Source organism: Botrytis cinerea, chromosome 14 (assembly GCF_000143535.2).
Source record: "Botrytis cinerea B05.10 chromosome 14, complete sequence".
NCBI lineage: Eukaryota > Fungi > Ascomycota > Leotiomycetes > Helotiales > Sclerotiniaceae > Botrytis > Botrytis cinerea.
Window position 1 is genome coordinate 1,769,863 of NC_037323.1, and position 13,976 is coordinate 1,783,838.

Below are 13,976 nucleotides of genomic sequence, written 5' to 3' on the forward strand. Positions count from 1 at the left end.
CAAAAACCCCCTCACATGCTCCCGCGCCCTGCGCAAATTATGCCCCGCCAGCCGCGGAAACAAACGATGCACGACCTGGCATTGCAGTACGACTATTCACCTTTAGTTTTTTTTTTTTTTCCCCCCCCGTGTTCGTTCGGGAGCGGTGTGATTCCGTATATCATCATATCTCTCATCTGGTGGATACGTAATAGTCGATGAATGACAAGTCGACCACATGTAAAACGAGACCGATAGTTGAAATGTGGAAGCAGGATTGCGATTCGCTACCCCGTGTTTTCTATGCGTGTATGCGTGCGACCTCGTACGATTGTGATTTTAGCGGAGATTTTAATATTATTTTGGGGGGTTTTGGTTTGTTAAAGGAAGATAAAGGGAAGAGAGTTTTTGTTTGTTTGTTTGTTTGTTTGTTTGTTTGCTGAAGGGATGAGTAATTAGATATATGAATGACATGAATGGGTATTGTAAAATAGAATATATGGATACTGAATCTAATACTGATGAGAATACTATACAAAAATAAAGAATATGATCTACTCATCTAAGCTGAACGATATCTGGTGGCGTCAAACTCTGTTGAAATATTCCTCTTCCTCTTCCTCTTCTTCATACATATCCACAACCTCAACCTCAACACCGCTATCCTCCTTCTCTTCAGCAGACTCGCACACCTTTCTCATCCCACAAAACACACTCCCTTCCCTCACCTTCCCCATCCCCATCTCCCTCTCCCTCCCCAACCCCCTCACCACCCCCCCAGCCCACCCACAAACCGCCCGCACTAACCCCACCACCTCCTCCCCCGTCTGTCCCGCATGCACAATAATCCTCAACTTCGCCATTCCCTCCTTAACCTTATACCTGACCGGAAACACCGCGTATCCATGCTCCTCCAGATAAAACGCCAATTCTTTCCCATGCACATCTCGCGTCCACAGCGGCACCATCTGTGTCTGAAACGGGCGCTTGTCCCAGGAATCGCATAGGGGGATGGAGATGATTCCGAGTTTGTTGGCGAGGGGCCAGATGGGGTGCGAAGTTATGGTTTGGAAGAAGAGTGTGACGAGGTGTTGGATGTTGGCTCGTCCCTGGGTTTGTGTGTTAGTTTCTGATGAGGAGTCTTTCGAAGGAAAGAAAAAAAAAGGAAGGAAAAAAGACCTACTTCTTCAGTCTCAGGTTGTGGTAATAAAGAATAACCCGCTCGAATCGCAGCAACTTGATGAAAAGCGGGTCCCGCAGTAATAACAGTCGAGCGAGAAAAATTCACCAACGCATTCTTAACCGTGTGACTACCAAGTATCACACCTTTTCCACATTATCAGTCTCGAAAATAACAGTGCACGGGTCGAAAAGAGAAAGATCACTCACCTCCTATTGATCCGAAGGCTTTACCGAACGTGTGAGTTTTGATTGCGATTTCCGAATCCAGATTCAAGACATTCACGTATCCTAATCCTCTTTTGCCTACCACACCCATACTGTGCGCTTCGTCCACAATGAATTGTGCATTTCCGTGTGGGAATATCTCTTTTGTTATCTGCACCAGTTCTGTTAGGGGAGACATATCGCCTTCTATACTATAGAAACTCTCCACAACAATAAGAACGCATTTCTTTCCCTGTTTGATGAGAGATTGTGAGTCCGACAGGAATATTAAAGCTTGACGAAATGAATCGATATCGTTGTGAGCGAAAGAAACTTGTGTAGTAGCAAGCGAACGCGACATTCCATCCACGATACTCGGATGAACAAACTCATCATAAACAATAGCATCTCCTGGTTGCGGAATCGCTTCAAAAACCGCACAATTAGCATTACACGCCGAGCCTACAATAAGCGCCGCTTCGACGCCATGGTAGTCGGCAATTTCCTGCTCTACCGCTTCAATATAATCATAATTACCATCCGCTAAGCGAGAACCTCCAGCTCCTAGTTGGACATTCGGATTGCGAGCTAATTCTTCATCAAAAGCCTTGCGCAATCTTCCACTAGCGCCGAAGGAAAGTGAATCGTTGGAGAAGAAATCTACGGTTTCTCCTTTGGCCCATGTGTTTTTGACTAGAGTATGTAGATCATGGTTCTCTCTTCGAACATCGAGAGCTTCCTCCAAGTTGCGATAAAAGGCTGGCGCATCATACATAGTATGAGAGCGGGGCTTTTGACTGGCTGCCCATCGATTGAAATTAGGGTTAGAGGGAGACATTGGAGGATTGTGATAGATATCAATTGAACGATGTTTTTTTATTAAAAAAGAAAGATACATCAATTGTAGATATACAATTCGGAAAGTCTAAAACACATGTGACGTTATAATGGAAAGGCATATTACGCTAGGCATAATTTTGTGATTACTGGGCCTGATTAGTAGTACTCATGTCGACTCGACTGCAGCCTCAAAGAGACAAAGGTATTGATACGCACACGAATGTTCCAAAAAAGATGGTGATAGTATCCGATCAGACTGAAAATGGAATATGTGTCAGCCTTAGCGCCCCTGAAAATCGATCATCTACACCGCTGTAGCCCTGTAGATCCCTTCATGACTCTACAAACTTCAGCCATCAACAGGCCAACATGTTGCATATCTTTATCCGGTCAATGAATATGAAGTATGATACGAAGCGAGGCAGATCACATTATGATATCACCAACTGTCAGCCAACATTCAATACTGAACAAGGATGTCATGTGCCCTTGGAGATTTCGGTGAGGATATCGGTCCCGGGACAAGATATAAATTCGGTAAGCGCTTACTTTACCATTCGGCACAGCACGAATCTATCTGCAAATCATTTTTACTGAAGATGGTGTACCAACATTCAAGTAGAAAACACTTGCTTGGAAATTATGGTTTTACTAAACGCTCTGAAACGGCATATATGGCGTGGTTGTTAAGTTTGGAACTCTTAAATTGGTTCACAAATTTGGAATATATATCCGCATATTCGATTGGATGCACAATAACGCACTCGCATTCCTCCAAGGCAAACCAATAACAAATGCCCTAGTTCTAACATACAATGTGACCCTTGCTAAGCCATTGATATTGTTCACATGCTAGCGATCAATCAAAACATTGCCCGAAAATATGGTGGTGCTTGGTAAGACGGAGGAATTGTATTTGTGATACACACCTGAATTCCCCTTATTCCATCGTGCAACAATCGGTTATAGTCGCCTAATCATAGCGTTATGAAGCAGGCCGCAAGCAGTGGCCACTGTGCGAGACCTCTTTCTGATTTTGGGAATCAGAGCCTTGTTGCCAGTATTTTCACGGCTATGTATGTCTGCTTACTTGTCATCATTTGTATCGCTGACGAACTCAGCTAAGATTCTTAGCTTCATCGCCAGCCTGCACAGCCCTATCGTTTTCGTAATCGCCAAGTGCTACTACGTTTATTTCTGGAGCATAAGGCATGCACATGCTTATCGATCTTAGTCGCGTCATCCAATCCGAGCTCAGGAAGACATTGCAACTTGCGACATCGATGCCATATTTTCGCTCGTTGGCAAAACGTCCAAAAATTCCGCACTTGCGACAACGAGGGCCATGTCTGTCCCGACTTCGACTGTACTTTCGAGAGTAGTATATTCAATCTTTGTAGCGACGGTACAATTTTGCTGCTGGATGGTTATTATCCATGAAGTTGGGGATGAACGCAAAGAGATAGATATACGGCTCTTCAGGACGTTTAACGTACTCTACTGTATTCGCCAACCCGAGCGCACTCCCCTCCAGGACCATCAGCTTGAAGTAGAGACACACGAGTGGATGTTGACTTCAAAAATGTTTCGCTCGGAATGAATTATCCTGTACATGTTGAACGCCACCATAGACTTGATGGTGTAAATATTGTTCGAAGCATCGGTCTTAAGATCAAGGACACCAGCTAGGTAGCAATGTTGCTACTTCGGAGCATAAGATATTACCAGCACTGCTCAATGCCAAAGAGGTCATGTGTATTAATTGCCCAGACTCTCTAAGCTTAGTCGATGCCACGACTGCGTTAGAAGTCTATCCCACCGTACAACAATCTCCATTGACTGCTGATTAAGTGGAGGAGGGCCAAGATTTCCGCCATGCGGTGGAATATGTCTTATCACCATTCAGATCGCCCAGATAATTGGAGTCCAAAAGCATGCTACCGTTTGATCCGAACAAAAGATGCCGTGTTCCGCCAAAAAGTTAACATTTCTTGGAAAGGAAGTTTAATCTTCGTGCCAATTGTCCTGTCGGGAAGTATGTGCCGCGAGACCAATAGAAAGGTTGTCGATGAGACCCACAACTTCCTCTCTGATTTCCAAAGCTTCAGCGCGACTTGGAAACGCTTAGCTCTTAATCGATGGCATTCAAGACTTAGATGGTGCGATGTTTACCTACATGGTCGAATATGGAGCTCGCAACCTCGTCTGGCCCGGCTGTTATTCCGATCATAGAGGTCCGATGAAATCTTTATCGATAAGCCCAACAGAATGGGAGATATCGATGTGATACCATGTTAACATCAACAACGTCAACGAGCGGGACGGCGTCTCTGGAGCAATATCCAACCCCCCGGATATCTTTTTCATCACCATCGTTGAATTGTTATTCAACATATGGTTGGTGTTGAATCGACTTCTCAAACAGGTATCAGGTGAGAGTGGTTGAGGTATCGTAGCCAATAGCGACACACTCATAGATCAGCAATGCATAACCGATGATATCCAAGCAGCCGCGGCGTTTTCAATTGCGCGCCTCCGTGAATGCATTGTGCATCCATTCCATAACCGTACGATTCTCAAAGTCAAGTAAGTGGACATCCTGCCTACAGTACTTAGATACTTAGGCATTAGCGTTGCTATTTGCGGATATTTCGTTTTTTTTTTTCATACTTTACTTTCGTTTACTCGTATAAATTACTGTCAAGTGGTTAGCTCCCGGTGATGCGGACGGCGTTTTCCCGTCCGCAGCCAGCTTGGAGTAAGTTGCTAAGACCGGGTGGAAGCGAACGTGCAAAGCTTGGATAAATGGCAAAGTGCTTGGCTTCTTTGCCAACATTACGATCGATCAGTCACTGGAGCCTGTTGGATATGTGAGGGTTGTTAATGTGAACGGGACTCTATCTCTCTGGGAAAGATTTGCGTGCCCCTGGTATATTTATGTCAAGATTGGGTGGCTGATGAACTGGAACCAGGCATTTGAGACTCAGGTATGATGTAAAATAGAAGGAGATTATTTGAAGAAGATCCATATGCGGTAAGGCAGAGGGAATTTTATTTACTTTCCGATTTCCGATTTTCCGTGGTACTTGTCCTACTGTGGTAGATACTAGTCCTAGCGAGCCGAACTATTACTAAGGGGAAGCGGATAAGGAGAACACGGGGAATACGAATTTGAGAAGCTAGACATGAAATAGGTAAGATTCAATTCGCAATTATTTGCATTTGATGGAGAGGAACTGGTAGATAGCTGATGCCGTCTTCAAATGAGATGAGGAGATGAGGGTGAATGAGGATTGGCTTTTGTTGGACAATCTGTTTCAAACGGGTACACCAAAAAGCAATAAGATGTTGGGGATTTCCATAGCTATTGTTAGAACAGGCCCTATCCTGTGGCTTGGGTTACACTTTTGGGATTGGGTCAATGTCGTTGAGACCTTTTAGATATTTATCATGATTCAGTCCAACGGTTTGATAATGAATGGAATGGGATAGACAGATGGATAGGTGGATAGGTAGATAGGTAGATAGGTAGATGGCTAGATAGCTAGATAGCTAGATAGATGGATAGATGGATGATCTGATCGACCCGTAGACGCTGACGGCACTCTCTGGCAGGCAGTGGAATGATTGATATAAATGATCAAAAGTATATGTCAATTATTCCTTGCTAGTCCAAAGGACGATAGGTAAATGAATGGTTAACGGCTGAGTTCAACTGCGTGTGCTCTACATGTATATGTATATGTATGCGTGTGTATGCGTATGTCAGATACATGTACATGTACATGTACATACAAGGTTACATATACGAATCGTTACCCGTAGGTATCGTGATTCAAAGTCAAGTACAACTACTAGTGAGTAGTGAGTGCACTATTCCAACTTTACCCCTGGCTTGGATTCAGTTCATCCAAATTCCCATCTACATTCCATTCCTCCCTCCCTGCGCGGAGATTTATCCTTTAATGAGGCTTTTAAACCCCTTCACAACAACCCCGCTGTCTTTCAATCTCACAAATTGATTTGCTTCACGCTTTCTCCTCTTCGAGCCTGTATACCGATCACGATCGCTGTTGGGAACCCGTCGAAAAAAGGCACTCGTTAGTCTTTTCCCATCGACGGTGCAAACCACTCATCGAAAGAGATCAGTCTAAAAGAGCCGTCGCAAAAGAAAGAAGAGGACGAAGAAGCAGAGGCAGAAGAACCTGGAATTATATGATCAGACAGGGGAAGCTTCCGCCAACGAATTAAAAAAAGCGCCAAATAATCCTTGAGTTAATCCTTTCGAAAATAAGTACCAACATCCATCATCCAAAATCTACAGAAGTTCCACAGACCATAAAACCACAGCAGTCCACTACGGAGATATGCCAAGATATGTTTTAGCTGAAATACCCAGTAAACAACCAGACAGCCTGTTCATATGAGAGATTATCGGCCGAAGCTTTGAATTTCCTCCTTCGACTCTCCTACCCGTGGAAGAATTGGAAGGTGTGATGAGAGACCTGGGAACTTGTGTTATTTTGTTATAAGTGATACTCTTGCCGACCTACCGACCTCCCTACACCACTACTTCCTCTATCTACCTGCTTTGATCTTAATACTGTCTATTTTAAGCGTCTGATCTGATCGATATTTCCCATCCGGAAGTGTCTGGGCATATCTACATACCGTGAACCCACATCCCTCCTAACATCACATCAGAATCTCCAAAATCGCCATACTGCCCAAAGAGAAACCCGAAACTTTTGGTTGGGAGCACCAATTGCACTTGTAATAGCCCATCTTCTTTTTTCGAGCAATACAGAGAAGTACGAAGAACACGGAAACTTAATTCCCAGGAGACAAACAGAACCGATCGGCATACATTACATTTGGCGTTACTGTTTGTTACCTGCCTACCTACATACATCCTGTTCTGTGTCCCCTTTTCGGTTGGGTGAATTACAATCTTGGCCCCTCGTTTTACCACCACCCCCAAAACCTTGGAACTTCTTTCACCATGGTTCGCATCTCTTTACCAAGTCGCCTCAAAACTTACAGCAAAACCGGTTCTCGAAGTACAAGTCCTATTCCAAATACCAACAATAACAATATGAAGAACAAAACTAGTGGAAGGGATTCGAGTCCTGATGGCAACGGCATCAAAGTCAATGGTTTGGTACTGAAAGTTGTTGTTCTCAAGGTATGGGCGATTTGAATCCACTTTTGTCTCTCACTTCATGCAGGCTGGGAATGGTGTCTCTGGATGCTGATTCTAACGACGCGTCCTGTCGGGATACTTATATTGACAATGTTTTACGAATAGGCTAGAAATTTGGCAGCAAAGGACAAGAGCGGGACTTCTGATCCTGTAAGTACATGCCATTTTATCGTGTTGAGGAGCTCAGGAACACACAAGCTGATGTGCGGATTCTAGTATCTGGTACTTACACTGGGAGACGAAAAGAGCACAACCCATACAATACAGAAAACATTGAATCCAGAATGGAACGTTACTTTACAATTGCCAATTACCGGCACAAATTCTCTACTTCTCGATTGCGTTTGTTGGGATAAGGATAGATTTGGAAAGGATTACCTGGGCGAATTCGACCTTGCATTAGAAGATATATTCTCCAACGATTCGCACGAACAAGAGCCGGCATGGTACCCTCTGCGGAGCAAAAGACCTGGTGGCAAGAAGGATAGCAATGTCTCTGGCGATGTCCAACTTCAATTTACTTTGTGCGATGTTACCAATCCCTCTGCCGGGTCTGCCCAGATTCTAGAGAAATTTAGGACTCTGGTGGGAGCTGAGAGTCCTGGCTTAGTTACGCCTTCACGAGAAGTAGATTCGATCACACCTGGTACGGAAATGACGGAAGATGATTATTTCGATGAGGGCACGGAGCCAAGTGACGAAACCGACGATCCATCCAAACCCGAGAATTCTGAAAAACGAAAGAAGAGATTACGACTCAAGGGCTTGAGGAAAAAGAAGCAATTGAATGCATATGAATTTTCTGGTGACAGTGAGGTTGTGGGAATTGTTTTCCTAGAAATTGGAAAGGTTACAGATCTTCCGCCGGAGCGAAACATGACGAGAACATCATTCGATATGGATCCTTTCGTGGTTGCATCTTTGGGAAAGAAAACGTACAGAACTAGAGTCATTCGACACAATTTAAATCCAGTCTTCAACGAGAAGATGATTTTCCAGGTTCTGAGGCATGAGCAAACCTATTCTCTTGCCTTTACAATTATCGACAGAGACAAGTTATCTGGAAATGATTTTATTGCTTCGACTGTATTACCCGTTAAGGATATCACCGACACTGCCCCAGAAGCTGATCCAGAAACTGGTCTTTATGCCATGAGAGACCCCCCTGATCTCAATAATTTGGTCGTACAGCAACCTCAAGCAAAAGGCTCTCGATTTAAGTTGCCAATGTCAAGATCTACATCCTCACAAAGCTTGAACAAATTGGGACGTCCAATTTTGAAGAAAGAGCTGTCAAGCTCAAACACGAATAATGGAGGAACCTCCAGTAAAACTACGCCGACGCTTGCTCCTACCAACGTTTCAGCAACTACGCCAACAGGTCTTTCTCCAAACGATGCTCTATTACCACCCCCAGTCGTTGAGCCGGAAGAACCAAGCGAGCAATCTGGTGATCCCGATTTACATTCGTTCGGAATTCCATTGAAACTCAAAAATGCGGAAAAGTGGGAAGAGAAACATAGTCCGGTTTTATATATCAAGGCTAAATACGCCCCTTACCCGGCTTTACGACAGCAATTTTGGAGGGCAATGCTCAGGCAATATGATAGCGATGAGAGTGGATGTATCAGTAAGGTAGAACTTACGACCATGCTGGATACACTTGGCTCAACTTTGAAAGAGTCAACTATTGATGGATTCTTTAGACGCTTCCAATCACAAAATGAAGATGGGCAATTTTCAGAGTTGACTGTTGACCAAGCTGTTATTTGTTTGGAAGACCAATTGCAGAAAAAGACAAAGGAAACTAATATCGGGGACAAGATGAGAAGCTTATTGCCCGATACTTCAGCACTGAGACACGGAACCAGAGGAGATCAATCTACAGATGCAGCTATTACCGAAACATCGGCACCATTGGAGAATTCATCAAATCGATTTCAGACAGAGGAATCTGATTCTCCATACCCATCAACACAATCTGTTGACCAGTTAGGTACTCCTGGAGAAGAAGGTGAACTCTTAGACTCAGATGACCTCAATAATGAGACTGAAGAACATGTGGTTGAGATTCGAGAATGCCCAATCTGTCATCAACCTCGTCTTAATAAACGTTCTGATGCTGATATCATCACTCATATTGCTACCTGTGCTAGTCAAGATTGGCGTCAGGTCGACAATCTTGTGATGGCTGGTTTCGTCACATCTAGTCAAGCACAACGCAAATGGTACTCCAAGGTCATCACTAAGATTTCCTACGGCGGTTACAAACTTGGTGCAAACTCTGCCAATATTCTTGTGCAAGATCGTATCACTGGGCAAATCAATGAAGAGAGAATGAGTGTTTATGTTCGTTTGGGTATTAGACTGCTATATAAAGGATTAAAATCTAAGGAGATGGAAAAGAAGAGAAGTACGCTTGGAATTTATTACATATTTAGTGAGAAACCTAGTAGAACAATTGCTAACATGAATCCAGTCCGCAAGCTTCTTAAAGGCTTGAGTTTCAAACAGGGTGTCAAATATGACGATCCTGCGTCGGCAGCAGAAATTCAGAAGTTCATTAATTTCCACCAGTTGGATATGAGTGAAGTTCTACTTCCATTGGAACAATTCAAGAGCTTTAATGAGTTTTTCTATCGTCAACTCAAACCAGATGCACGGCCATGTTCAGCACCAGATAATCCTCGCATCATTGTTTCACCTGCCGATTGTAGATCAGTCGTCTTTAACAGAATGGATGAAGCTACCAAGATTTGGGTTAAAGGTCGTGAATTCTCGGTTGAAAGGCTTCTTGGTAATGCATATCCAGAAGACGCAAAACGATACACAAATGGTTCATTGGGTATCTTCCGTCTCGCTCCACAAGATTACCATCGTTTCCATATCCCAGTTGATGGTGTTATGGGAACTCCAAAAACCATTGAAGGAGAATATTATACAGTCAATCCTATGGCTATTCGATCCGCACTTGATGTGTATGGAGAAAATGTCCGTGTGGTTATTCCAATTGATTCTCCAGAACATGGAAGAGTCATGGTTATCTGTGTAGGAGCAATGATGGTGGGAAGCACAGTCATTACTCGAAAGGGGGGTGAAAATGTTAAACGTGCCGAAGAACTAGGATACTTCAAATTTGGTGGTAGTACTATTCTTCTTTTGTTTGAAGATGGTGTTATGAGATATGATGATGACTTGGTAGGAAACTCTAGTCAGGCTTTGGAAACTTTGGTAAGTTTTTTTGATACATCTCACACTGCAAGAATTTGAATTAATGTTAAATGAATAGATTCGTGTGGGTATGTCTATTGGTCACCATCCAAGTGAAGGTCAACATACACCTGATATGCGAAAGAATGAAGAAGACATCACCGAATCCGAGAAAGCAGAGGCAAAGAGGAGAATTGAAGGTAGTATCTCAAATCAAGGGGGTAATTTAACGGGAAAGGCACCAAAGGCTAGTATGGCAGGATAAATTTTGGGTTGGCGAAAAGGATGCAGTGAGTTAGACGGGAGTGGGCGGGAGTGGACAGGAAAAGAAAATATTGATTAAATTCGACATTGAAGTGCTCAGTCGAGTTGGGAATTAGGAGAACGGCGGGCGTTTCGTGATATTGATGGACTTGGGGGTCGGGAGTGCAGACGTGAATTATCATATGGTTGGGTGGGAGGAGCAATTGATAGGGCATATCAAAATATACAATGGATCGATGTCTTACAGGATATACATGGGAGATGAAAGGAATGGAACGAAATGAGAATCAATAAATGATAGCGATATAGCGAGTTGTGAGCGAAGATTTTTATTGATACATGATTCAATCACCGGTTTTAAGCTTATTGGTATGAATGTGCATTTATACTTGTACTAATAAATATATTGACATCGAAACAGAAATCGGGAATAGCAAGGATAATTTTTGAAATAGTCGAACTATCTGCCGATCTATCTATCTGTGATCAATGAATCACTAACTCTGACCCTCCAAAAACTTGCCAACTTCCTTGGCAAGAATCTCGTGCGTGTGGTAGGTTATGTGGCCGGTGTTGTACCAGAAGTATTCGGGGATGGGGTTGCAGCCGTAGGATGCGTAGTTTGCTGGGAGGGGGTTAGTTGATTTGGAGCAGGGGATGGAAAGAGCGGGGTCGTGTTTGTACGGAGTTTGCACGAAGAGAAGATTTTGACGATGAAAAATGGGATTGGGGATAGAAATCGAAAGAAAACTTACTAGCAATATCAGGCGCATCATATCTCGGGCAATAGTTCGTGATGTTTTTTATCCCGTACGGCGCGGGGTCATCCAACACGGAAGACAGAAAGGAAAAGGTGTCGAAGACCATGGCTTTGGTTCCGGGGTGCGTGGCGGCGAAGTGCACCGCGCTGCTGTTGAGGATTTGGTTGTAGCTGGTGAGCATGGTGGTGTTGGGGAGGGGGCCGGCGGCGCGGATGAGATTGGGAGGCTGGTTGGGGAGGGGGTTAGTTAGGGGGTGTGGTGTGGGAGGGGGTTAGTTAGGGGGTGTGGTGTGGGAGGGGGTGGATGACGGGGAGGGGGGACTTACAGTGCGTTGTAAGGGGGGGAGATTCATGAAGAGGAAATTGCGAAAGCCGGCTTGGTAGATAGTTTCGATGGCGGCGAATTCGGTGGTGATGATGTTGGTGTAGAGGGAGGGGAAGCCGGTGGAGTTGTGTGAGGGGAAGGTGTAGGAGTCCGTGTCGCCGATGTCGTTGATGCCGATCCAGATGGCGACGAGGGTTTTGGAGGGGTCCATGTGGATGAATGGCTGGGCGTAGGTCGACCATTCGAGGATTTGGTTTTCGAGCGATACGGTGTAGTTGTGGTGGAGGGAGGTGCTGGATGTGTGGTTTCTGAATTAGTGGATTTATATATATATATAGTTATATAGTTATATAGTTATATAGTTATATAGTTATATAGTTATATAGTTATATAGTGTGTGGCACTTGGAGATCTATTGGGGGAGGCTGAAAGTAAGACTAACTAGGTTGTAGAGACGTCGGAGCCAGCAAAGGCAAAATCCCACAGTTGCTTTTTGCCGCATTTGGATGGGAGGCCAGAAAAGCATGAGGTGAGGTATTCGACCCAGTTTGGGCCACCTGCGGATGTTCCGAGCTGAGCGTAGTGTTAGTGATATGTATGAATTGAGATGTAGGATGTAAATACTTGGTTTTGGACGATTTCATTACTCAAGAGTTGGGCGGGAGTGTATGAGAAGTTTTGAAGATCGCCAATGAAGGAGTAGTTTTGTCGACCGTATGTTCCTTGTACATATGTGTACGAATCACCGAATGCGAGACTGCAATGGTGACATTAGAATTTTGGCAATTGTTGGAGTTGGGTTTCACTGGGACTTGCGCGACGGGTGGAAATGGGAGGCATAGAATTCTTTGGGTACTCTTCGTATATTCAGTTCACTTACAAATATTTGGTGTCTTCCCAACTGAAAGAAGATTTGACATCTTTCGTGGGAAGCGCCCAAATGGTTCTTAACCCAGAAATAACACAGATGGCATGGAGTAGCTTCATATTGAACAATGCAAAAAAAAACTAGATATACAGTCAAAACGACTTTGAGGCAATTGGCGACTGGTTTAAGTATTTATATATACAAAGGGGAAAACCCTCAACACCACACCTCCTCACCGCACATGCGCCAATTGGTCAACACTTGTTCCTCTAGCTACAGGTACAATGGCTAATTCTCGCTGGAGATATCTTCCGAAAAGTATATATTGCGGCATGCATACACCGCTGAAAGCTCCGATTGGGTTCAGAATTAAGGGGTGGAAAATGCGGGGGGGAGAGGACGGAGAAACTTTTCCCGAATGGATGGAATATTACTAGTATGAAATCCATGTGTCCCCCCTCCGCAAAGTTATGTTCGGATAATTGTCTACTGTGCTTGGATGGTAGAGATATATAGTGTATCGATTTCCTTCCAGATGGTTGATTTTGTTTGAAGTCTGATCTGATCTCTTCTGACCCGTTCTTCTCTTTCACGTCAGCTTGTCGTATCCTCCCAGCCGTGGGATAGTCACTTGTTGCCTCTTGATAGAGTTTTGATATTCCTCAATTGCGAAGTCCTCTCGATCGCAACCAATTCATACTTCTAGAGCAGGAAAGAAGAGTGAAGCAAGAGCTATATGGCATCACTCCCTAATGGTCATCTGTCGCCTCAATACGCATCAAGCGCTCTTCCGCCATGAGAAGTCTCATTATTAATGGCGGAAACCGGCACCACTCACTTATCACTACCAAGCGTACCAAGAACAAAGTACGTTCTCTCATTCGCCAATACGAGCCAAGATTCCATCAAATATGTCCTCAACCGACTTCGCCACCAAACAAAGGCTTAGCACGTGCGCCAAGTAGTCACGTGATATAACGATATCCAATGACATTTTGTCTTTTCTTCCTATGACAATTTTCCACTCCGTTTCCGAGCGGAATCTTCGATGCGGGGAGGGCCAAGCCGAACCCAGCTAAGACAGCCCAAACCAAGAAGTCTTGGCTCTTGGACCTCAATGATGCTATCCATACAAAGAGAT

General features: G+C 44.2%; 3 protein-coding genes across 4 annotated transcripts; 1 reads left to right on the forward strand and 2 right to left on the reverse strand.

Moving 5' to 3' along the window:
- Positions 1-443: 443 nt before the first annotated feature.
- On the reverse strand, positions 444-2,291 carry BCIN_14g04540 (hypothetical protein). The gene is made up of 3 exons (XM_001546506.2): positions 1,369-2,291; positions 1,163-1,305; positions 444-1,088 (listed from the first exon to the last, which is right to left on the reverse strand). Exons 1-3 carry the CDS (start codon positions 2,261-2,263, stop codon positions 567-569), a joined length of 1,560 nt encoding a protein of 519 aa, XP_001546556.2. The 5' UTR covers positions 2,264-2,291; the 3' UTR covers positions 444-566.
- Positions 2,292-6,667: 4,376 nt separating this feature from the next.
- On the forward strand, positions 6,668-11,324 carry BCIN_14g04550 (hypothetical protein). The gene is made up of 6 exons (XM_024697251.1): positions 6,668-7,390; positions 7,514-7,558; positions 7,625-9,821; positions 9,888-10,639; positions 10,698-11,251; positions 11,304-11,324. Exons 1-5 carry the CDS (start codon positions 7,208-7,210, stop codon positions 10,881-10,883), a joined length of 3,363 nt encoding a protein of 1,120 aa, XP_024553066.1. The 5' UTR covers positions 6,668-7,207; the 3' UTR covers positions 10,884-11,251; positions 11,304-11,324.
- BCIN_14g04560 (hypothetical protein) lies at positions 11,307-13,015 on the reverse strand. Of its 2 annotated transcripts, XM_024697252.1 has the most exons (6): positions 12,848-13,015; positions 12,592-12,724; positions 12,410-12,540; positions 11,969-12,260; positions 11,638-11,869; positions 11,307-11,507 (listed from the first exon to the last, which is right to left on the reverse strand). In XM_024697252.1, the coding sequence occupies exons 1-6, from the start codon at positions 12,952-12,954 to the stop codon at positions 11,380-11,382; spliced, it is 1,023 nt and encodes a 340-aa protein (XP_024553067.1). In that variant the 5' UTR covers positions 12,955-13,015; the 3' UTR covers positions 11,307-11,379. The 2 variants fall into 2 exon arrangements, with proteins under 2 accessions (XP_024553067.1, XP_024553068.1); XM_024697253.1 differs by having other exon boundaries at positions 11,307-11,869.
- Between the last annotated feature and the right edge of the window lie 961 nt (positions 13,016-13,976).